The 25,449-nt window shown below is 46.8% G+C and overlaps 1 protein-coding gene across 1 annotated transcript; it reads right to left on the minus strand.

Moving 5' to 3' along the window:
* Positions 1-297: 297 nt before the first annotated feature.
* On the minus strand, positions 298-21,120 carry LOC137447759 (myosin-1B-like). Its single transcript, XM_068151633.1, has 38 exons — positions 20,902-21,120; positions 20,670-20,813; positions 20,421-20,577; positions 19,691-19,718; positions 19,478-19,592; positions 19,295-19,387; positions 18,750-18,813; positions 18,571-18,669; positions 18,374-18,477; positions 18,160-18,298; positions 17,798-17,916; positions 17,555-17,704; positions 15,961-16,131; positions 12,798-13,104; positions 12,604-12,689; positions 12,097-12,184; positions 11,885-12,002; positions 11,295-11,418; positions 11,073-11,209; positions 10,723-10,978; positions 8,875-9,117; positions 8,591-8,767; positions 8,360-8,505; positions 8,182-8,272; positions 7,704-8,093; positions 7,462-7,588; positions 7,111-7,229; positions 6,603-6,799; positions 6,030-6,213; positions 5,786-5,951; positions 5,554-5,678; positions 5,057-5,365; positions 4,690-4,893; positions 1,702-1,827; positions 1,436-1,606; positions 1,242-1,346; positions 1,011-1,106; positions 298-576 (listed from the first exon to the last, which is right to left on the minus strand). The coding sequence occupies exons 1-38, from the start codon at positions 21,103-21,105 to the stop codon at positions 421-423; spliced, it is 5,835 nt and encodes a 1,944-aa protein (XP_068007734.1). The 5' UTR covers positions 21,106-21,120; the 3' UTR covers positions 298-420.
* Between the last annotated feature and the right edge of the window lie 4,329 nt (positions 21,121-25,449).

The raw sequence follows: 25,449 nt of genomic DNA on the forward strand, positions 1-25,449 counted from the left end.
TGATTTGTGTAGTTGTAAACCTTGCAAAACATTGGCTCACAATTTCTCTGTGTATAGTGATTAATTCTAACCTTAAATTGCAAATCCATTGCTGGGAAGCTCTGTAGTGTAGTTCCACAACTTTGGTTTGCTCGGATGGCTGTATCTGTCAGGGTCCAATTTCTGGATCTTGGTCCAGACAATAAATTAATTTCTGGAGCTTACTCCTGAAAATTATAGTTTGAAAACATGAAAAATCTTATGTAACCACAGGCCTGCATGATAAGAACAAAAGGCACTGCTCCTGGGGTGTGTGCAAAGAATCTACAGTCTTTATTCTCTGGACATTCACACGGTTACAAAGTCTCATTGCATGGGAAGGTGCCTGAGAGGTTCACATTCTGTGCAGCCCTCAGGGCACTTTGCTGCCTCGTGACAGCTTCATTCCTCCTCTCCTATCTTCGTGCTGTGGAACTCGCGGCTCTTGGCGCGGAGCTTGTTGACCTGCGACTCTGCAATGTCAGCTCTCTCCTCGGCTTCCTCCAGCTCGTGCTGGATCTTGCGGAACTTGGAGAGGTTGACATTGGACAGCTCCTCCTGTGCGGGGAGAGGGAGTCGGTGGGGAGGGGCCCAGGGCAAAGGCTTCATTCCTGCTGCCACTTGGCCTTGCATGGCTGAAGCTCTTCCCTTGGGGGCAGGCCCAGACCTCCATTCCCCACTCACCACTGCTGACATGGAAGCCTCCCACAGACCTCCTCATCCTCCCTATTCAGGAACCCACTGTGACAAGCTTCAGCAGGGCTGTGTCACTCTTGAGGAGCAAATGTGGTCCCTTGGATTTCCTTTTGTGTGTGTTTCTGCTCCCACTGTTTTGGTGCTGAGGTATCAGGGTGGTTTATCTGGATACTAAAGACCCTGACACCATCCATTATTAATCACTGACATGTTTTAAATTTCTGATATTCCTCTCTTCTGCACCATTGTGACACCCACAGAAAGCAGAGCTTGCCCATTCTTTGAGCAATACTTACAGCCTCCTCAGATTGTCTCTTGTAGGATTTGACCTTCATCTGCAGCTTGTCCACCAGATCCTGCAGCCTCAGAATGTTCTTCCTGTCTTCCTCAGACTGAAGCAGTGAGCAAAGAGGAAAGAGTTAGAATTATTGCTTTATCCAAAACACAAAGTTACATTTTGGCCTTGGACTTCCTGTGAAAGCTTTGGCTTCCTGTGCCTGTCAGGCCAAGGGTGTCTCCTGCCTTACCTGGTAGGTCAGCTCCTTCACCCTCCTCTCGTACTTGCGCACACCCTTCACGGCTTCAGCGCTGCGCTTCTGCTCAGCATCCACCTCCCCTTCCAGCTCTCGCACCTGCAAGGACAAGCCCAACTTTGCAGCTTCCCTCACACCTCTCCAAAGGATCTCCTCACTCACACACCAATCCCAGCTCTACTACGTACTCTAGCCTCCAGCTTCTGGATTTGCTTCCTGCCTCCCTTCAGGGCCAGCTGCTCAGCCTCATCCAGACGGTGCTGCAGGTCCTTCACTGTCTGGTCCAGGTTCTTCTTCATCCTCTCCAGGTGGGCACTGGTGTCCTGCTCCTTCTTCAGCTCTTCTGCCATCATGGCTGCCTGAGGTGAGCAAAGGGTCAAAGCCATTTTGGTGCTGGAGACACTTTGGGTCAGAATTCATCCACAACCAGCACCAAAAGGAGTCCCCAACTCACATCAGTGATGGCCTTCTTGGCCTTCTCTTCAGCGTTTCTGGCTTCCTGGATGGTATCCTCCATTTCTCCCTGGATTTGGGCAATGTCTGTTTCCAGCTTCTTCTTGGTGTTGATCAAGCTGGTGTTCTGTTGAACAAAAATGCACTGTTTTTATACTGTGGGGTTTTGTATTTAGAAAAAAAAACAAAACAATTGATTTTTTATATAGTTTCATTAGTGTATTATAATGAAAAATATGCCCTGCTGATAATTGAGAATGGTATATTGCTGAAGACTCAGAGATATAAAGCTGTTATAAAAGGAAAACAGACCTGATGATTTTTGTCCCCAGTCAAAAAGGTCTACCACCCCTTGTACAACATCATCCAAGAGGAAGAAAAGAAAGGTTATAGTTGTAGGTGACTTCGTTATAGTTGTAGGTGACTCCTCCTTTAGGGGAACAGAGGGTCCAATATGCCAGGTGGAGCCTCCCAACAAGGTTGTGTGTTGTCTTCCCAGAGGCCTGGAAAGCACATCACTCAGGAATCTCCCTGGTTTAGTACAGCACTCAGATTCCTGTCCCTTATTTATCTTACACATGGGTGGGGAGCAGGCTGTGACTGGTAGTCTAAAAACAATCAAAAGATACTTTTGCACCCTGGGACAGGTGGTAACTCAGGAGTGCAGGTTATCTTTTTGTCTCTTCTCCCAGTTGCAGGCAGTGACAGTGGAATAAACAGACAAATTCAGTCTGTTAATGCAGGGCTCCGTAGCTGGAGCCACCACAGCAATCCTGGTTTCTTTGACAGTGGGCTAAAGTGCAGGACACCAGGCATGCACAGGTGGGGAAAGCCTAAGCTGAAGGGGAAGAAGGATCTTGGGACAACAGTTAGCAGGCCTCATTAAAGGCTTTAAACTAGGTTTGAAGGGGCTTGGGGTTCACAAGCTCATAGGATGTAAGGGGTTGGAAGGGATCTCCAAAGATCATTGAGTCCAACCTCCTGCCAGAGCAGGACCGTAGAATCCAGCACAGGTCACACAGGAACACATCCAGATGGGTCTTGGAAGGCTCCAGAGAAGGACACTCCACAACCTCCCTGGGCAGCCTGTTCCAGTGCTCTGTGACCCTCATAATGAAGAAGTTCCTCTTCATGTTGAGGTGGAACCTCATGTGCTGTAGTTTATATCCATTGCCCCTTGGGATGAAACCATGATTCCTAGAGTGGTGCCTGTGAGCAGCATGCCAGTGATTATGGGTAAAAGTGCTAACAAGGACTTGCAGTCTGTTGTCTCAGTGGAGGATTTGGTAGTGAAGACATGAAGGGTAGTGGTAGGTTGATAACTACAGAAGTGTCTGAGCATGGTGAGGTAGGATTTAGGGCTTGTCTCCCCCCCAAAAGTGGCAGGATAATAAACCTGGCTGAAATGCAGCATGGGCAATAAACAGGAGAATTTGGAGGCCATTGTGCAACAGGAAAACTATGATATAGTTGCCATCACAGGAACATGGTGAGATGTCTCACACAGCTGGAGTGTTGCAATCAACGACCAGCAAGTTTTCAGAAGGGATAGGAATGGAAAAGGAGGAGGTAGGGTGGCCCTCTGTATTAGGAATACATATGAATGCCTACAGATTAATTAGAGTGATGATGAAGGTGAGTCCCTGTGGGTAAAGATCAGGAGGAAGGCCAACAAAGCTGATATTGTGGTGGGAGTTTGTTTTTGACTACCCAACCAGAATGACGAGTTGGACAGAATATTCTGTGAGCAGTTGGGAGAGGTTCCACAATCACTCCCCCTTGTCCTATCAGGGGATTTCAACTTCCCAGTTGTCTGCTGGAAATACAACACAGCAGAGAGAGAATAGTTCCGAGGGCTCCTGGTGTGTGCAGAGGATAATTCCCTGATGCACCTGGTGAAGGAACCAACAGGGGAAAGTGCTCTCCTGGACTTGCTCCTTGTGAACAGAGCAGGACTTGTGGGGGAAGTGATGGTTCGAGGTTGTCTGGGGCATAGTGATCATAAAATGATGATAAAATGATAGATTTTTTTCTGTCTTGGGGAAGTCAAGAGAGGGGTTAGCCAAACTGCTACCTTGGACTTCCAGAAGGCAGACCCTTGGGAAGCAGTTCTCAAGGGTAAAGGAGTCCAGGAAGGTTGGACATACTTCAGGGAGGAAACCTTAAAGACCCAGGAGCAGGTTGTGCCCATGTGCCAATAGACAAGACAGCAGGGAAGAAGACAGCCTGGCTGAATAAAGAGCTTTGGCTGGAACTCAGCAAGAAGAGAAGAGATTGTGGCCCCTGAATAGGGGGCAGGCCACTCATGAGGACTACAAAGATGTGGTGAGGTTACATGGGGAGAAAATTGGGAGGGCCAAAGCCCAGTTAGAACTCAGCCTACCTACTGCTGATAGAGACAACAAAAAATGTTTCTGTAAACACATTAACAACAGAAGGAGTGGGCAGAACCTTCAGCTTTATGGTATACAGGGGGTAACAATGACAAAGGATAAGGAAAAGTCTTGAAGTACTAATGCTGCCTTTGCCTCAGGCTTTAGCAGTAGAAGTAGTTGTTCCCCAGTCACCCAGGCCCCTGAGCGGAAAGACAGGGGTGGGAGGGGCAGAGCAGGTGAGACCTTCATAAGAGACAGGCACTGGTCTTTTCTCACAAGTAGCTAACGGTAGAATGAGAGGGGATGGCCCCAAGTTGTGTTGGTGAGGTTTAGACTGCACATTAGACAAAAAAAAAACGAAGGAAAGTGTTGTCAGGCACTGGAACAGGCTGCCGGGGAGGTGGTTGGATTGCCATCCCTGGACATATTTAAAAGCCATCTAGGTCTGGTGCTAGAGGATGTGGTGTAGTGACAGACTTGGTGGAGTGGGTGAAATGGCTGGACTGGCTGATTTACAAGGTCTTTTCCAGCCTGGATGACTCTATGACTCTATGACTATTATTTCAGTTCTCATACATCTGTAGATATGATCCATGTTTAAGACTAGAACTTACCTGAGTGTGCAGAAGCTGAACTCTCTCAGTTGCATCTATCAGCTCCTGCTCAGCCAATTTCCTCGACCGCTCTGTTTGCTCCAGGGCTGCCCTTAGTTCCTCAATTTCAGCCTGCAGCAGGTTTGCTCTGCGCTCCACCATGGCCACCTGCTCCTTCAGGTCCTCCTGAGTCCTGAGAGCATCATCCAGGTGGATCTGGGTATCCTGGAAAGAGAGACAAGATGGATTGTAAGGTGCATTTTTCCTCTTCTAATTACTTTTTTTTTTATTTCCTCTTTCAGATCAGTATTGAAGTGACAGAATTGTACAACTGGGAAATATTTAGCTGAGTCAGGATCCAGTAAGCACCTTTTTTGTTTTGCCACACCTTGAGCACCCCCTGTGTGTTCCTCAGGTTCTTCTGTGCCTCTGCAGCCACTCTGTTGGCATGGCTCAGCTGGATCTCCATTTCATTCAGGTCTCCTTCCATCTTCTTCTTCAGCCTCAGGGCTTCATTCCTGCTCCTGATCTCAGCATCCAGAGTGCTCTGCATGGAGTCCACCACTCGGTGGTGGTTTCTCTTCATCTGGTCGATCTCCTCATCTTTCTCTGCTATCTTCCTGTCAATCTCAGCCTTCACCTGGTTGAGCTCAAGCTGGAGGTGCAGGATCTTCCCCTCTTCATGTTCCAGGGAGGCCTGAATAAAAGAAATATGTTGTGTCATTATTTTACTTCCAGCTGTTCTTTTGCAATTGACCTACACTGAGAAACAGGACTGTATTCAACTGGGGGATGTGAAAACAGGCCTTGACTTTCCTGTTCTTTTAATCTCTCAAAGTATTCCACAGTAATTCTTTTTGGAAAACAACAATTAGCAGCATGTACCTCAGCTTCCTCCAGAGCAGCCTGGAGTTCAGATTTCTCCTGCTCAATCTGCTTCTTGACCTTCTCCAGCTCATGAATTGCCTTTCCTCCCTCAGCAATCTGCTCCGTGAGTTCAGAAATCTCCTCTGTGGGAGCAAAGACCAATGGCATGGTTAAGCAAGAGAGTAGCATGGGAAAGCCTCTGCCAAGCTTATGAAAAAGCCCATCCAGGATCAGAGGGCCAGGCACTTACGCTGCAAGTTCTTGTTCTCCCGCTTGAGCGTTTCCAGGTGGTCCAAGGACTCCTCATAGGCATTCTTCATCTTGAACAGCTCTGTGCTGAGAGAGCGAGACTCCTTCTGGGAGGCTTCCAGCTCAGCCTGTGTTTCCTCATACTTCTGCTTCCATTCTGCCAGGATCTGAAGAGAAATGGGATGTGAGTATGGCTGTGCTGGTCAGGAGGACATGCTCTGCCCTGGAACTGGAGCCCAAAAGACCTTGTCAAAGTTCCTCTGCTTCTTGTCCAGAGCTGCACAAGCAGCATTTGATCTCTCCACATCAATCATCAGGTCCTCCACTTCATTCTGCAGCCTCTGCTTTGTCTTTTCCAGAGAGGCACATTTGGCATTGACAGCTTCAACATGTTCCTCTGCATCCTGCAGGCGCTGTGCCAGCTTCTTCCTGTGGGTGGTGAGCAGAGTTCCAGGTGAGAAGGCAAAAGTGTCTGTAGCCAGTATGTTTTTCAGAAGAGTGCCCTTAGCTGCCTAGCTGCATGTGGTGACTGTTTGCATAGAGGTGCAGGATGTCTCCCAGCCAACCACTGCATTTCTGTGCCTGGCCCCAGGCCTTCATGAGCACTGTGCTGCACACACAAGGCTCTCTCTACTGTTCTGTTTCTGAAAATCTTTGCTGCTTCTGCCTTTTCCCTTTGATCCCTGCTCTCAGTTACATTTTCTCTTCCTGGCATCCCACCCCAAAGCAGAGCATTGACTTCTTCCTGACAACATCCCAGTGGTCTCCTCAAGTTTCCATTCTTGGCCCCTCCAGCCTGCTCCACCTTCCCCCCGTACTTGGCCTCCTCCAGCTCCTCCGTGCGCTGAATGGCGTCCGTCTCGTATTTGGTTCTCCACTGAGCCACTTCACTGTTGGCCTTGGACAGGGCTCGCTGCAGCTCCCCCTTGGCCTCCTGCTCCTCCTCATATTGTTCCCGGAGCAAGTCACAGTCGTGGCGAGCAGACTGCAGGGCGTGGGCCAGGGCGTTCTTGGCCTGAGAGGAAATAGTAGAGAGAGAATGGAGATACCCTGGGAAATGTGCTGAGTGGAATGCTGACAGACACTGGATCATTCTTCTCTGAGAAAGATGGCAAGTTCCTGAGTGGGAAAGGAAGAGGCAGGAAGCAGCAGAAGTAGTCATCAACAGGCTGCATGTAAGGGTCACCAAAGGCAGTGTGGGAAGTCCTCTGCTGCATTGCCAGCGTGGTTCTCATCTTGTTGGCTCTGTAATTTCAGTTGTTTCTGAAGCTCCTCCTTGACAGCAGGAATCCAATGGGTACTATGAAATTTGGAAATCCTTCTCACCTTGATCTCTTCCTCCAGGTGCCTCTTGAGTTCCTCAATCTGCTGGGTGAATGCCTGCTTGCCTCTTGACAACTGAGAAATCAAAGCATCCTTCTCCTCCACCTGGCGTGAATATTCACCTGGGAGAGTTGGCAGACACACAGCCTTGAGTGCCATGGGGGACAGGAGGGGCGACACTCAGGCTGTAAAACCACAGAGTCTGCAGAGCCTGCAGAACTTTGTGATCTCATCTCGTGCATTTCTCATTAGGGGATCCAAAGCCTGGTGCTCAAACCATCAGCCCAGAAGGGTAACTTCTGCATTCCCTCTCTGACATTGTTCATTTGCACATCAGAGCTGTCCATGTCTCACCTGACTCTGTTTGCAGACGAGCTCTCTGAGCATTGAGGTCATTGATCATGCGCTGATGTTCTTCTTCCTTTGTCTTGATCTCGCTCAGCTGATCTTCCAGGGTGCGGCACATCTTCTCCAGGTTTGCCTGGGAGTCAACAAACAGAAGGAGAGAAGTTATTGGCCAAACTCTTAATGACAGCAGGTGCAAGAGTTTGTGTCGGGCTCCATGGGGTCAATGAGCCAGTAAGGTATTTGTGTACCTTGGCTTTGGAGACAGACTCCATGTTACTGGCCAGGTCATCAATCTCCATCTTCAGCTCACTCTTCTCCTTCTCCAGCTTCTGCTTCACCCTCTGCAGGTTGTCGATCTGCTCCCCAAGCTCAGCGGTGCTGTCTGCGTGCTTCTTCCGCAGGGCGGCAGCCGTGGCCTCGTGCTGCAGCGTGGCCTCCTCCAGGTCCCGGCGCATCTTCTGGAACTCTGCCTCACGCTTCTTGTTCATCTCAATCTGAGCTGATGTAGCTCCTCCTGCCTCTTCCAGGCGCTCACTGATCTCCTCCAGCTCCCGGGAGAGGTCAGCTCGATGCTTCTCTGCTTTTGCCCGAGAGGTTCGCTCAGCCTCAATTTCCTCCTCCAGCTCCTCAATGCGAGCCTGGGGAACACAAGAGACCCTTCACACCCATGGCCTTCTCCTGCCTGACCTGAGTCTAGGTGAAAGAGAAGAAGCAACAGAGACTTGCCTGCAGCTCCTTGATCTTCTTCTGCAATTGCATGCCCAGGGCTTGTTCATCCTCAATCTTGCCCTGGATCTGGCTGATCTCAAAGTCTTTCCTTTGGGCAAAGCAAACCATATTAGAGCCCAAAGGAAACAGACAAGTTCAGCAGCAGAGTGCTCAGTTGCCCCACAGCCTCACTTACTTCTTCAGTTTCTCTTCCAGCTGCTGCTTATCATTTTCCAGATCCATGATGGAATCCTGGTTCATCTTCAGGTCTCCTTCCAGTTTCCTTTTGGCTCTCTCCAGGTCCATGCGCAGTTTCTTCTCTTGCTCCAGGGACCCTTCCAGCTAAAGACAAGAAGGCCATCAGTGCTCTGCCACACAGCTCCAACTCCACACCTGTCCTCTTCTTGCTCTTTGCCTGGGTGCTTACATCATCCACTTGCTGCTCCAGCTTGATTTTAGCCTTGGTCAGAGTGTTGACTTTGTCCTCTTCTGCCTGCAGGTCATCCAGTGTCTGCTGATGAGCCTCTTGGAGAGCTTTCTTCTCTTTTGTCAGCTTGGCAATGGTCTCGTCCAGGGCTGCCATCTCCTCTGTCAGGTTTTTCACCTTTGAGAAGAAGGGAGAGGTGTGAATAAAGGAAGTGTAAAGTATAGAAGCCCTGGAAGAGCACAGTGCTCCTTTCTGAGTTGTGGGTGACCCCTCCTGCCTCATACCTTGTTCTCAGTGGCATGCTTTTCCTTCTCCACCTTGGCCAGTGTTAACTCCAGGTCATCAATATCTTTCTTGAGCTCTGAGCACTCATCCTCCAGTTTTCTCTTCTTGGCTGTCAGCTCAGCATTAATTTCCTCCTCATCCTCAGCCCTTTCGGTCACCTCTTTAATTTTGGCTTCCAGCTGGATTTTGGTTTTGATGAGCTGGTCACACCTCTCCTCAGCATCAGCCAAAGCATCAGCTTCCTGGTTGGGAGACAGATTTTGTTTGTCTAAAACATTCAAAAGTTTGTCTTCAATATCTCTTATCTTACTACTCTGGCCTATGTGAAAACCTCGTCTTAAATCCCCTTCCACTCAAAAGGTGAACAGTGCTGCCAGTTTTTCTGCCTGGATATAGTTATGAGTGCACTTCAACACCTTCAATTGTTCTTGACCCTTTCAATAGTATTTCTCTGGATTTGTAGCTCCTGCTCTTACAGGCATCGCAGAACAGTCACTGTCTCTGTCCCTAATTTTTCAGTGGAAAGGAGTTACAGGATCTTTGCTTTACAGAGAGCAATTGGTGGCTTCTCTTTTTTAACTGATGTTGAACCCAGGTTTATGTGGGGATTTCTCTCAAGAGAAAAAGTATTAGAGAAAAAGAAGAAGATTATTCTTCTACATTCCTTGCAAGTCCTGTGCACACTGCAGTGGCTTTGGCTTTTTGAAGTGTGCAGATTCTTCATATTTCCAGACTGTATGTCTGGAGCTTTCAGTGCTGACTTCAGCCAGCTTTATATTCCTTCTTGGAATCTCTACTTGGGATTTCATTTGAGTGGCTTTGTCCTCAATGAGTTTAATTGCCAGATACCATTGTAAGTAGGAAGATCAGAATCTGTGTCTGTGTGGCAGTTTGAGGCTGTGGGTGCCTTTATGAACCGCAAAGTTACAGACCTCCAGAGGGGCTAGAGTGTCCAGGAGTTGGACTGGAAGATGTGTCTCATAGCCGTAAGTCCTGCATACCCATAAACTGGTTGCAAAATCAATTTTTCCCCTCCCTCTCTCCTCTTGGGAAGGACTCCCAGGGTCTTACTTCTCTTGGCTGGGGACTGAGGCCTGCTGTCAGCCTTGGCAATGCTGCCAATTAGGCCTGAGGTTACCTAACTGGGGCCTGGGACTGCCTAATTGGGGCCTGGAGCTGGTTTGGTACAGACATTTTGCACTTAAGGGTTATTGATTAAAGCAGGACTCAGCCATTTCAAAAAGGAGATCCAACACCTTCCTGTGTCAGGTGGAATCTGCCTGTTCCTTTTAATCTTCCTAGGGAACATTGACTGCTCTTGTGCACAGTAAAGCACCATAGAACATCCCTGGAGAGGAGACTTTTGAGCAGAATCAGGAGCTCAGCAGTCCTTTTAGACTGAGGAGAAATTTAAAGTCATATGTCCCCCTTCCTGAGTGAACAATAATCCATAAGTCATTGAGTGGCTGAATTTTCAATCATGAATTCTAGGCTGTATTTACTATCCAAAATTAAGGAACCCTGGTGAGACAGAAATGCTGCCTGCAGGACTCACCTGCTGAAAGGGAGTGGGGGGGTTCAGGTCTATGTCCTGAGCATTTCATCTTGGCTAGCTATAGATGGTTACTTCCTCAGAAAGCAAGAACACTGCAGCTCCCTGTGTCACCCTGGTACTGTGAGATACCACTTTGAGATACCACTTTCTAGAGCTTCACAGCCAGGATGATGCATACTTCAGTAAAAAGGAATGACACCTGGTCATCTGTAGTCTGACCTTCTGCTTGCAAAAGAGCTGTCTAGATGAACAGGATGTTTTTCTAGTGAGAAATAAATGGTGATTAACTCACAGATTGCACTTGGAGCTGCAGGTCATTTTTCTCCTTTGTCAAAGAAACCATTTTCTCCTCCAGCTCCTTCCTCTTGGCCTCAGACTTTGCAAGCTCTTCCTTGGTTTTCTCAAACTCCTCCTTCATGTTGGCCATCTCCTTCTCAGACTCTGCACTCTTCAGCAAGGGCTTGATCTTGAAGAAGAGCTTCATCCAGGGCCAGTGCTTGACGTTCATGAAGGACCTAACGTTGTACTGGATGCAGAAGATGGACTCCCTGAAGCAGAATTCAAATGAATATTTTCCATGTGTCAAGTGCCAGCTCCTTCCCCCCAAGTACAGTGACTTGACTGAAGATGAGCAATGTTTACCTTCTCTCCACCATTCTCTGGTACTCCACTCTTGCCAGGAAGCCTCTGCACATGGCCTGTGTGCGGGTGATGAGCTGTGCCAGCTTCTCATCCCTCATCTCCTCCAGGAGACCTATCAGCCCAGCTTTGAAGAACACCTTGAGAAAGAGAACATTGCAGCACCTGACTGCCAGGCAGAGCACAGCACAGGCACACAGAGAGTGAGTCAAGGAGGGTTTGTACCTTGGTGTGGCCAAATTTGTACTGGGTGTGGTCCACATCGATTGACCCAAGAAGCTTCTCAGAAGCCTTCTTGCTGTCAATGAACTGTCCCTCTGGGATGGCACTGGCGTTCAGCACCTTGTACCTGTGGGAAATTGGAGTGAATCTCAAGTCATCAGGCTGTAGAGTGTAGTGAAATTAACTGTAGCCAACAAGAGCAGAGTAAGGCTGAGGAAGCTGGAATGTCCTCCTTCTTTAGAGAAACCCTGATAATGAAGTCTTAATCTGATAACTTCTGTTGTCTTGAAGGTGATCCACCATAGCTGAAAAGAGGACACTGATCTCCAGCCATTTCAGTCCAATCTTTTCCTATGGAGGAACATTGGCACCTCCCCCTGCAATGTGCAGCAGATCCAGTGGCCAAAGGACTCTATCTGAGCTTGCAATTTTAGTCTGAGAATCTGTTGTAGCCACTTCCCAAACTGCATTTTCCTGTCTTGTCATCACTGGCTGGTGCAGCTCTGTCACGACTCCATCTACACTGAGACACTGGCAGAGTAGTGTGATGAGCTACGGTCAATCAGCACAAGACATCATTTCATAGCTCTCACCTTTGTTTGAAGTCAGCATAGAGGACTCTGCTGGGGAATCCCTTCCTGCAGATGCGGATCCCTTCCAGCACGCCGTTACAGCGCAGCTGGTGCAGCACCAGCTCGTGCTCCATGGCACCTAGCAATTCAGAGCACAAGGCAATGCCACAGTGTCCAGTGCAGAGGCCAAGGACTGCACCAGAGGGAGTTCTCTTTCTGCTTGAACATCTTACCAGGGGTTTTTGTTTCATTTGGGATGATGCAACGGACGAAGTGGGGGTGAGTGCTCCGTAGGTTGGTCATCAGCTTGTTCAGGTTCTCCTGTGGGAACAGGACTCAGTAAGCATTTGTATGAAATATGGAAAAACTAACTCTATGTGCTTTGAACTTGTCATAATAGGTCTGTCAATGGATATGCACCCAGCTGGTAACACCTCAGTCTGTCCCTCTATTCACTCTGATTCTGAACACTGAACAGCAACTCCCAGGATAAGAAAAGTAGCTGCCATGAACTCAATGAGTGATATGGGGTGGGGACTTCATAGTTTTATGAGTAAATTCTTGCTTAAAAGTGAGTTTAGAACCTTACAGAGTCAGTTTTCATTCCTTGAGACTGGTGTAGGTTTTTTTAACTGTGGATCTCAATGAAAGGTGTTTGGTGCTTTACTAAGCCTAAGTGAGTGGAACGTGCAGTTTAATTGTAATTTGCATAGGTGAAAATGCTAAAAGTGTTCATTTACCCGGAAAAGAGCTGAGACAGTCTGGAAAGAGGAACCCTTCTTCTTGCCACCTTTCTTGCCACCACCACCTCCACCACCACTAGCCTCTGATAAAGTGAAGATAATGAAACATTAATGTCAGTGAAGCCTATGTATGATTCTACAGTTTTGCAGAGCCACTGCACACCAGAGAGATGACATTTGACAGAGCTGACCTTCCTCTCCACCAGCAGAGGCAAAGAGCAAGGCCAGAGTCTTCACAGACGATTTCTGGTACAACCCAATGACAGTTTCGTTCAGAGGGTCCTTGTTCTTCTCCAGCCAGCCAGTGATGTTGTAGTCCACAGTGCCAGCATAGTGCACCAGGGAGAAGTGAGCCTCAGCCTTGCCTTTGCCAGGTTTAGGCTTCTGGAAGTTGTTGGACTTGCCCAGATGCTGGTCATAGAGCTTGTTCTTGAAAGAGGTGTCAGTTGCCTTGGGGAACATGCACTCCTCTTCCAGGATGGAGAAGATGCCCATGGGCTGGGAGAGGTAAAATAATAACAGTGATAAAATACAGATCTGCCTTCAGATAGAGACTGCAGTAAGGCATAGGTGACTGAGGTGTGGATTGATTTCTTTTTTTGGATCAAAATGGATTAAAACTTTGTTAAGTTGTTCACATGCAGCTTGAGACAAAATAAGAATTTGTGCCTGAACCTGAGGTTTCAGAACAGAGAGTGTCACAATAATCACACAGCATTTTGTTCATAAACTCTGAAGAATCAAAAGCAGGGTTGTTGGGGGTTGTTTTTTGCACTAATGCTTTCCCAAGGTACATTTGTATGGATGAAGATGCCTTACTAAAACTAAGCTTGGTTCAGCAGTCCAACAGGTTCTTTTAGCTGCATCCTAACAATTTACTTCAGATGAGATATCCCTGGGTTTTCCTTCCCATACAAGAGGATGTTGCAGTGTCAGCTCACAGTGATGATTTTATTTATCCCTAATCATCAGGTCCCTTTATCAATATACATCTACAATTTTACTTACTGTTATGGTTTTGAGGCTCAGTGCCTTTACAAAACCATAAAGTTACAGTCCTTCTGAAGCTAGAGAGGTTCTAGGGGGATGGACAATTTGTCCCAGGATATTGAAATTTGTTATTCTATTCCCTTTTCCAGTATCTCACTATTTAAGGAGGGTGTGCAACTGATTTCTTTTTTCCTCGTCCTCTCCTCTCCTCTCTGAAACTCTCCTCTCCGAACCTCTCCTCTCCGAAACTCTCTGAACCTCTCCTCTCCAAACCTCTCCTCTCCAAACCTCTCCCAACCTCTCCCTCTCCCTCTCTCATCTTATGTGGAGGAGAGGGCCTTAGCTGGCAGGGAAATTGGAGCTGCACCACTGCTCAGGGGGCAGTGTGGCTGCTCTTGGCCCTGCTGAGGCTAAGGGTGATGAAGGTTTCTGGAAGGCTCTGGAAGTTTTGGTCTGCTAGGCACAGCTGAAGGACTGAGCCTAGTTTGCAAATGTCTTCTTCCTACCAGAATACCTGTTGTATATATTTGTAAATAGAATTTCCATTTAAACAGCCAACCAGTGGGGAGCAATTGTTATTTTTACTCCTTGAGAAAGGAGTGAAATAATTTTCTGTCCTCTTGTCCTGGGCAGCTCATGGCTCAAAACTTGGACACTTAGGAAAGTTGTTTCGGAAGCCACAGTATTAGTACTGAAATCATAATCATCCTATTGAAAATTGTGTCTGGATTGCTAAAAAAAGAAAGAAAGAAAGAGTATTTCATTTTTGTAGAGTAGAAAAGACACCTAGAGGGAATCCTTGCCATCGGATAATGTGATCTCAGCAGTTCATCTACTGCCAAGCAAACAAAGTTGCAGTCAGTTTTTTTAAGAATGCAGAATAATGTAGTTAGTGGAGAGAATCATAGAATCACAGAATTGTCAAGGTTAGAAGGGACCTAAAGGCTCATTGAGTTCCAACCCCCCTGCCATGGGCAGGGACACCTCACACTACAGCAGGTTGCTCACAGCCACATCCAGCCTGGCTGCAAACACCTCCAGGGGTGAAGCTTCCATTACCTCCCTGGGCAACCTGTGCCAGTCTCTCACCACCCTCATGGGTAACAGCTTCTAACATCCAATCTGAATCTCCCCACTTCTAGTTTTGCTGCATTCCCCCCAGTCCTGTCACTCCCTGAAACCCTCAAAAGTCCCTCCCCAGCTTTCTTGTAGCCCCCTGCAGATACTGGAAGGCCACAGTTAGGTCTCCTCAGAGCATTCTTCTCTCCAGACTGCACAGCCCCAACTCCCTCAGTCTGTCCTCATAGCAGAGCAGCTCCAGGCCTCTGCTCATCCTTCTCTGGACACCTTCCAGCACCTCCAGATCCTTCCTGTAGTAGAGGCTCTAGAACTGGACACAGTGCTGCAGGTGAGGTCTTAGCAGAGCAGAGTAGAGGGGGAAAATCACCTCCCTGGCCCTCCTGGCTATGCTTCTCTTGATTCAGCCCAGGCTCTGCTTGGCTCTTTGGGCTACAAGTGCTCACTGCTGTCTCATGTTGAGCTTCTCATCCACCAGGACCCCCAAGGTCTTTTCTTCAGGGCTGCTTTCAAGCCAGTCCCTGTCCCTGCACCAGCCCATCAGTGCTTGCGATTGCCCCAACCCAGATGCAGGACCTGCAGGATAAACCTGCAGGTACTTATTTGTACCCTATTCACAAAGCTCCTTGGAAATTACCTCCTGAATTCACACAACATTTGAAATGAAAATGTACTTGCTGAATTCAAATAGCCAGGAACATAAACTGTTTATAAACTTAAGTTCATGAAGCATTAAGGCCAGGAAAAAAACAAGGCTGAACATCCTAGAGTTCTGTCACAAAGAAATGTCTTCGTTTAGTTTTAGAGCAGACAGAAAATATATTTTACCCCTCCCAGAGGGAGTAAAATAAAAGCACTCCAAGTAGTGTTGGAAATTTAAATTGATAGACTATTTAGATGGAAGTGAAACACCCAAATTCACATTTCATCTTACAACCAGCTCATCAAGCCCAAAGCCTTCCAACAACCCAGGCTTCAGTGCCCCCCACCAGGCTCCCCACCCCACCATGCCAAGCCTAATGGCTGTGCCACCAAGCAGGCTTTGCCCAGGACGAGCCAGGATGCAAACCTCCACCACATCACAAGAATAAGAGAGAGAGAGGCAGAAAAGGGAGGATTTGACTCTGCAACCAGTTTATGTAGTGGATGCAGGGCTTATGGGATCAAATAACAAAAGGTTGCAATTCCCTGTATCTGTCTAGTGCCTTGGAGGACTTTTCAACTCTATGGTTAGTCTTAAACCCACAACAAGAAGAAATCACAAAACCTGAAATGTAATCAACTTACCTTCTCAATGAGCTCAATGCAGGCAGCCAGGTCCATGCCAAAGTCAATGAACTCCCACTCAATGCCTTCCTTCTTGTACTCCTCCTGCTCCAGCACGAACATGTGGTGGTTGAAGAACTGTTGCAGTTTCTCGTTGGTGAAGTTGATGCACAGCTGCTCCAGGCTGTTGAACTGTTCAGGAAAGAGGTTTTACTCATTCTCAAGATGAAGAACTGTCTGTAGAGCTTTCTCCTGTGCACTCGGAATCCCATGCAGCCGTGCTCAGGTAAAACAAAGATCCTTTTCAATGTTAAAACATTCCATTAGCTATTTTTAAATAAATTGGGGGGGTGTTGGGCTCTTTGATGCCTGTTTACAGAGATAATGGATTTTTAAATCAAGATCCAAAATTATTTTGTGCTCTTATCTCTATCAAGGTGCAATTTATGTCACTCTTTTCTCTCATATTGTGTAGATTTTTCCATTGCCCTTACAGAAAGGTTGGACATCTCCTCTGTTTGCCACTCCAGGCTTGGACTCAGGAACCTTCTCCAAACATCTGCAGAATTCCTTTCTCTGCCCTAAAGGCAGCCAAACCATTCTCTCTGTGGGAATCATCCCCTGCTCTTCAGAAGCAAATGATATATATTGCTGTCTCTTTCCAAAGCCTTGAAACAATATTTGTGGGACTCCAGACTGCCTCTCTCTTCCCACACTCCACAATGTTGTGTCTGTAGTATTTACATGCTGTTAGTCAGCACACTTTTTAAATACTAAGCTCTAACTGTTGAAAAGCTACAGCATTTGTGCTAATTAAGCAAAAAGCAACTTTAATTATGCAAAAAGAACCTTTAAGATCATTGAGTCCAACCATCAACCCAACACCACCATGGCCACTAAACCATGGCCCGAGTGCCATGGCCACACATTTCTTGAACACCTCCAGGCATGGGGACTCCACCACCTCCCTGGGCAGCCTGTGCCAATCCCTGACCACTCTTGCAGCAAAGACATTTTTCCTCATCTCCAACCTAACCCTCACCTGGCACAATTTCAGGCAATTTATTTTCATGCTGTCACCTGATACTAGGCAGAAGAACCCAAACCCCACCCCACTGCAACCTCCTTTCAGCGAGCTGTAGAGAGCAATGAGGTGTCCTCCCAGCTTCCTCTTCTCCAGGCCAAACACCCCCAGGTTCCTCAGCTGTCCCTCCCTAGCCCTGTTGCCCTTCTATGGACCTGCTCCAGCCCTTTGATGTTCTTTTTGGAGTGAGGGTCCCAAACGATCTCAAGGTTTGAGCTGCGGCCTCACCAGTGCCTAGTACAGGGATTCAGCCACTTCCCTACTCTTGCTGAACACAATGTTCCTGATAAACAAAGCCATTACATGGAGAGACACCGAAGCTCATGGATTCTGCTGGAGAAACAGCAGGGGCAAATTCTAGGAATGAAAATATTTCCAGGAAATTAAAACTACACTTATTCAAAAAATACCAAACTTGGTCTGAAATTGCAGGCAAATGGGAAGGTTAAGAAAACCCCACCAGAATTCTCCAGAATTTCTTGAGCCCTAATTTCCTTTTCAGTATTTTACTGTCATTTCTGTGCTACTTACATCAAAGATCTCAAAGCCAGCAATGTCCAGCACACCAATGAAGTACTGCCTGGGCTGCTTGGTGTCCAGCTGCTGGTTGATGCGAACAACCATCCAGAGGAACATCTTCTCATAGACAGCCTTTGCCAGGGCACCAACTGAGTTGTTCACCTAAACCAAAGAAGAAGGCAGCAGAAGGAAAATAGCACCCAAAGCAAGAGAGTAAATCAAGGCAGAGGTTCACCATCACTAACTGGCTGTTACCTGCTGCACGGTTTGACCTTTGGTCACATACTCATTTCCAACCTTGACTCGAGGGTAGCAGAGGGCCTTGAGCAGGTCTGCTGAATTCAGACCCATCAGGTAGGCAGCCTTGTCAGCAACTATACACAAAGAGAGAGGGAGACAGTGACCCAGGAGAAGTGACCGTCAAAACTGGATGTCCTCTAAGAAGTAGCTGTAGGTTTCAGCACTGCAGTCCTGTGGTAGCTCGAAGGGAAATTGAAAGTATTCTGTATTATGCATTATGGAAGCTGAGATTTATGCCTTTGCAATTTGCAGCAAGATACTTGACTGCCAACTGCCAGCTAAGTAGCTGGTTGTTATTAGGGGTTTTAGATTAGTACCTTCTGTGCCATCAGGCTCTGCCTGCTCCTCACGCTGCTTCTGCTTGAACTTCAGGTTCCCGTAGTGCATGACAGCCCCTGTCAGCTTGTAGATGGCTGTCTTCTCATCAGCGGCAAAGCCCAGGATATCAATGGCACTCTGACAACAGAATGAGTCAAATAAATCTCTGGGACATCAAAAGGAACTTTTGCCACTATCTTCTGTGTTACTTACATCTGTAGCCATCAGCTCCTCCTGGTCATTAATGCTGGCAACAGTGATCTCACCCTGACTCACAAACTGGTAGTCATATGGGTTGGTGGTGATAAGGAGCATGTCTGTAAAGAGGAATGGGACATATCTGGCCTTAAGGACAAAGATAAATGTTAAACATATTCAGAGTCTGTCAAACAATTTGTAATACTTCCTACCAATTAGCTCTGGCTTCTTGTTGGACATGATCTGATAGAATATGTGGTAGCTTCTTTCCGCCTTGAGCTGGAAAGTGACTCTGGACTTCTCCAGCAGATCTGGCAAGGAGGGTAGGACAGAGTTAGGCCTTAGAAAGTACACTGAGGTGGAAAGGAAGAAAGGAATGGCGGTGTCTTACAAGTTTCAATGTCAGCAGAAGCCAGTTTGCCTGTGGCCCCAAAGTGGATTCTGATGAATTTGCCCTTCAAAGGAAGAAGAGAAAGAAAGAGATTTTGAAATTTCACTGTGCAGCCTTTCCTTCTCCACAGAGGACAGATTTTAGACACAGGAGGTTTTTTTGATTATTTTTCTTAATTTTCTTTAAAAAAGCAAAACTGGCAACGCTGAGGTAAATTTCTGTGCCAAGTTACTATTATTTGGTACATAATCCTGATTGCAGAGGAACAATAAAACCACAAACAAGCCTTTTATTAGGTCATCTATGCTTCAGTTCAAACTTATGAATATAGAGAAATAACTTTTAATCATATAGGGATGCTGTAAAGGTGCATTTGGGTAGTGTAAATGATAAATGAGGTAGATTGGTTTTAGTTGACAAAAAATATGAGGAAAGTACTGGTCTGATGAATAGAGTCATCCAACCATGACACTTCAGAAGGAACAGCTCCTGTTCTGACACCCTTGTTCACCTATAAATGTCAGCTTCCCTGATCAACAACTCACAAAGCGAGAGGAGTTGTCGTTCCTCACAGTCTTGGCGTTGCCAAAGGCCTCCAGCAGGGGGTTGGCGCTGATGATTTGATCCTCAAGCGTGCCCTGCAGGATGGTCATCAGTGGTTATCCTTTGCAGAAATCATAGCAAGAACAGAGAAAAGCATCAGTTCCAGCCACGATCTCTTAATTTACCTGCATCTTGCCTGATGTCTGCTCCTCCTTCTTCTTCTCCCCACTGGCTGCAATTGTTGCAAAGTACTGGATGACACGCTTGGTGTTCACAGTCTTGCCTGCACCGGATTCTCCACTGCCAAAGCAAAGGGAGAAGCAGAGAGCCTGGGGTCAGGCAGGAGGTCCCCTGGCACTGGGCAGCCCTGCAGGGACCCAAGCAGGGAGGGTACCTACGTGATCAGGATGGACTGGTTCTCCCGATCTGTGAGAGACAGAAACAAAAAGGCTTTGTAAATGAAGAATACCAATAGCCTGAAAATTTATGCAGGAAGGGCAAATTGTGACAAGAAAAAAGTCCGCAAGCAATTTCCTTTGCTTACCAGTAACACTTTTTAAAAATTCATTTATTTGCAAACTGATTGTTTTCCATGAACAGTGACAGCCCTTGCAGCCACGTGCTGCTTCCCTACTGTACCACATGCCCTTTTATTTCCTGCATACAAGACATTGTTTCTAGGTTGACTTCATTTTCTGCTACACAGGCTGTATTTAAAGCAGAAGAGAAAAAGAGTGTAAGGATCCACAGCAAAGGGACCCAGAGCCTGGGTCCCTAATTCTTCCTCACTTTTTCCTGTCATGGTTTTCCTAAGACAAATCTGAATGTTTCCTGTAGCTCTTTGATGAATTAACTTCACATCATGGACAGAATTTCCACATCACAGGTAGATCTCTGCCCTGTTCACTTTCACTTTTCATTACAGACATCAGCAGACTCCTTGCACTGCTCCATTTGGTTTATGGTTTTCCTGACACACAGACTCTGGAACTTGCTCTTGAGAGATATTGATGTGAAAGAACTCTGTTCCAATTGATAGCAATCGATGCTGTGACTAATGGTGTGCTAATCAGGGAAACTCTGTGGTTCCATTTCAAGTGTTTCTGGAGGGATCTGAGAGCCACTCACCAGTCAGCATGAACTGATAGGCATTGTCTGAGATGGAGAAGATGTGTGGAGGAGCCTCCTGGCGCTTCTTGCCTCGGTAGGCCAACACCACCTCCGGGTTGTACACCGGCAGCCACTTGTAGGGGTTGACAGTGACACAGAAGAGACCCGAGTAGGTCTGTGGGGAAGGGAGACAGCAGGTTGGCTTCCCCTCAGCCTGGCACAGCAGATGCTGCTGGCACCCAAAGGCAGACTGCTGCTGCTACTTACGTAGATCATCCAGGCTGCATAACGCTCTTTGAGGTTGTACAGCACTGCGGGTTCGTGCAGGTGGGTCATCATGGCCATGTCCTCAATCTTATCGTACTTGGGAGGGTTCATGGGGAAGATTTGATCTTCCTTCACAGAGAGGCTCTGTCAGAGGAAGGAAAGATACACCTGTGTCACTGGAGATCTCAGAGGGGGAATTAAATGCTGTTTGTCAGTCTTGCATTTTACCAACCTCTCCACCTTCAGTCTTGACGGTGACCTTCCCTCCGTCCTTGCTCTGGACTGTCCCTTTCACAAAGGACTCCTTTGCATGCACCACAAAGACAGATGTCTTGGCATCAAAGGGCTTGTTCTGGGCTGCAATTCTCTCTTTCTCTGACTTGCGGAGGTAAGGAGCAGCCTCCCCAAAGATGGCCATCTCGGCGTCTGTCGACATGGCTGCACTTTATGGAGGATCTTGTCTGCAGAGAGCACTGTGAGGAGCAGATAGAGAGCACTGTGAGGAGCAGATAGAGAGCACTGTGAGGAACAGATGTGTGCCCAAATGAGTCACAACCTTTGTCAAAAAACTTAAACAGCATCACAGACTGTGCAACTTGGGAAGAACCTCAGGCGGTTCTTTGTTCCACCTTCCTGTGCCATGCAGGACAAATGTTGGATCAAGGTACCCAGAATAAGTTTTTTCCAGTGAGGTTTTGATTATCTTCCTTATCTCCTTTACCTGTTTAACATTTGACCACTCTGATGGTGAATCATCTTTTTCTAACACATTATAACCATTTCTTTTGCTGCAACATGTGTCTGCTGTCCACCATCCCTTCACCCTGCACATCCAAGGGTCTGGCCCTTTTTTCTCTGAATAACTACTCACTTTGTGTTGAAGAAAGCAACGAGTCAAGCACATTTATTTGGTCTCCAGAGTGGATGGACCCTACCCTTTCAGACTCTCCTCATACGTCATTTGCTGCTACCTATGCTGGAAGCTCTCCACTGGACTCACTCCAGAATGTGAATGTCTTTCCTGTCACCAGGGATCATCAAATGAACAAAGTGCTCTGGACACAGGAGTTGAATGAGTTGGGTGAATCACTTCCCTTTACCTGCTGGCTACACTGCTGTGACTGCCTGACAAAGTGCTGCTGACCTTCCTTCCCCCAAAGGTACACTGCTGACACATGCACCAGGGTACATGACCCTTTGCAGTAAAGGTGGTTCCTAGATAAATGGCAGACAACACATCCTGTTCTATGGGAATATTCAGGCAGTGAGGTCAAACTGGAACCCAGGAGGTTCCATCTGATCAGAAGGAGACATTTCTTTGCTGTGAGGGTGCTGGAGCCCTGCAGCTGGCTGCCCAGAGAGGTTGTGGAGTCTCTGGAGAGATTCCAAACCCGCCTGGATATTGTGGTCCTGAGCAACCTGATCTAAGCGAATCTGCTTTAGCAGGGGATTGGACTACATGATCTCCAGAGATCTCTTCCAGCTCTCTTGGGATTCTGAGATGTTCTTTCCTTCGTATTGCTGTTACTAAAATTTTGTGAGCTCAAAGCTTTAAAAGCATACTCTGTGTCCTTCTGCAAGTAAACTCCAAGCAACAGATTCCAAAGCAGAGCAGATGGATCACAGTGAGGCATCATGCAAGAAAAAAAGAGTATTCACTGCACCTACCTGGAGTTACCAAAGCTGTCAAAGGCCTCACTTGCTTATGCACAAAACAGAGCCAGGTGAGTCCAGAAAGTGTTCTGAGGACTGCGTGTATGACGTTTTCTGCTGGTGCTCTGAATAATTCCCTACAGTTATTTCCTTCTCATAATAAAAAGCTGTCTAAGCAGCCCAGTATCATAACATCAGTCTTTGAAACAAGAAGAGGAGATTTTTTTTCCTGTGAGGGTGACAGAACACTGGAGCAGGCTGCCCAGGGGGGTTATGGATTCTCCCTCTCTGGAAATATTCAAAACCCACCTGGCTGTGTTCCTGTGTGACCTGCTCTAGGGGGCAGGATGTGCTGGCCCCTACTGGATGTGTTTTCAAGGTCCCTTCCAGCCCCTAACATTCTGTGATTTTTCTGTGATTCCTTGTGCAAAGAGCAGTTGTAGGGCCAGAGACACCACAATACAAATTCTACACAACTACATCCTTCCAGCAACTGCCATCCTGCTTGTCCTTCTGCCATGCTGCTGAAGGTCGCCTTCTTGGTTTCACAATAACACAGCTCCTCCAGCAGGAAAAAAGGTCCTGTGATGAATTTCTTCCAGTCTTATGGCAAAGGCAACTCCTAAGGCATGACTGAGGCAAACCAAACTCCCTCAGGCTAAAGGAAGTTCAGATTCCAGCTACCTTGTTTTTTAACATAGATTCTGATTATAAAGTGGGGATTGGATGTACACATCTGCATTCCTACTGTTGAAATGATGTCAGTGTTAGCAGCGCTATCAGCTGTACTAGTCAGTGCTAGCTAGGCCCTCTTGGATGTCAGATTGTGTCCTCTGAATGTCCTAGATACACAAGCAAATTTGTTTCTGGGTTTCAACAGAGAGAGATCCCCAGATCTAAATTAGAAATAATCCTGGGGATGGAGAGTGAAACAATTTCAATGATCTGAGAAAGTCATACTGAAAATTGGAGAGATCTGTTCTCTCTGAACAAAGTAAGATTTCTCTTTCTTTTCACCATATTGCCTTGTCCAAAACCCTAAATGTGTAAGTTACAGTTAACTTACATAAGAGATACCCTGCCCAAATTTTGGTGTGGCTCTCACCGTAAACCAGCCACCCTGATATTTCCTTGATGAAGGCAGTAACCTGTTGCAAGTGACTTATCTCCAGGAATTAGCATGTGAGTTAATGCTCTGTGAGGACAGAGAAGTTGAAATACTGCATCACAATGATTTCTTTGTGTGCAAATTGCTTGTGGAAATGGTTATGTGCAAAGTCAGAAACCTCAGTTCAAGAATTTGCTAATCAAACTGGATATCTAAATGCAGTACTGGATTTCCAAAGAAACACCACATGCCCAGTAGCAGAAAGCATTTTTGTTCCTAGGAACACAACTTATTTAGATGTCAGGTCATCACTCTTGGTTACCTAAAGAAGCCAACCAAATGCTATAATTTGCATCATATAGATCTTCCTCTATACATTGCTTTGTTTCAGAAGAGTAGGAGCAGCACATCTGCTTTTTGTGGTGTTTGGTTAGTTGTTTAGTTGAGTTCTGCATTTTTAACAAGTTGCCTTCTACAAGGCTCACACACAGAGTACTGCACTCCTGTGTCACCTGAAAACTGCTTTCACAGAAATGTTTACCCACTCTCATCTCCACTAATACATAGGATTTGTTACCAAGATTACAGAGTTTGCAGTTGAGTCCTGCTGGCTGGCTCTGTCTGTCTGGACTTTGTGCCAGAACAGATCATTTACTTGGCTGATCCGCAATTAAACACAAGGAATCCCTGAGAAGCATTTCCTGGAGTGGCATTGGTGGCTAGTGGCTTCAAGCACAGCCACTTTGGAAAGCTTGCTTGCCATGAGCAGCCTGCCAAACCACCAGCACGCTGCATTTACCATGGCTGAGCAGTGGTCAGGATCAAATGTGCATGCAGCAATTGCCCAACAAATTTTACAGAGAGCTGTCCCTACAAAGAAATCTGTTCTGCAGAAATCTGCCAGCTGCTTCTCTTCGAAACGTGAGTAGATTAGGCTCTTACCTCCTATGATGCGAGAGGATGCCTTGCAGGCTGAAAGACCATCAGTGCTGTAAAGCAGAAATAGTAGATCCCTCGTTACTGCTGCACAGAATTCCACAGGTAGGCCACAAAGACAGAATACCAACTGGCTTTATCTGGCAGGTATGAAGTCCTTGCAAACCCTGAGAGGAGAGCTGAGGTGGGACCTGGGCGCTGCAGGGGCAGACATGCACTTACCATGAAGTTTTCTCTGGATATGGACAGCCCAGATTCAAGAACTCTTTTATAAAGTCTGCTCAGCACATGCTGCAGATGCCTCCTCTGTCTTTGGGCAAAGCATTTTTGGCAAACCTTGTTTTTGGCAAAGCATTGTCTGGCAAACAGAACGAACAGAAAACTGGGAAGTGATGTTACTGGATATAATTAGACATTTTGGGTCTCTCACCAGCTATGTGAACAAATCTCCTATAAATAATATGAGATGATTCCTAAGGAAGGAATATCTGCTAATGCTGACTGGAGGGATGAGGATAACTGCTAGTAACTGTAGGCCATAGATGCTCCATGAATGTGAGCTAAGGGAGCAGGCACAATCATTCACTGAACAAGCCTTGTGACATTTGTGTGCATAGCTTAACTTTTTCAGAGGCCACCCTAAGTCTGATGACAGCTGTCTTGTTACAGAGCTCTCTGCTTACGGAGCTTGGGTATGAGACATGGATTTTCCTCTTCTCTGCACTGCTTATCTTTATCAGATTATAAACACTATGCTGCTTCACTTCTTTCAGTTGTAAGAAAATACATGTAAAGATAGTATGTTGGGGTAAAGGTAAGATATATCAGGGAGAAAAACCACCTCAAACCATACCCAGAGTTCAGTCAGCTATATTCCATCTCTGGATATAAACAAAATATCACATTCATGTATGACCTACACTGGGTGATCCTGCTTTGGCAGGGGGTTGGGCTCAGTCGTCTCTGGAGGTCCCTCCCAACCCCTAGCATTCCATGATTCAGTGCTCTTCCAACATCCTGGAAGTCTTGAGTCTAGAGATGCACAGGAGGGCACTTGGCTGTGTTCAATAACCTTTGCTAGAT

This window comes from Melanerpes formicivorus, unplaced genomic scaffold (genome assembly GCF_026170545.1).
Source record: "Melanerpes formicivorus ecotype bairdi unplaced genomic scaffold, bMelFor1.0.p_v2 SCAF_21, whole genome shotgun sequence".
Classification (NCBI taxonomy): Eukaryota; Metazoa; Chordata; class Aves; order Piciformes; family Picidae; genus Melanerpes; species Melanerpes formicivorus.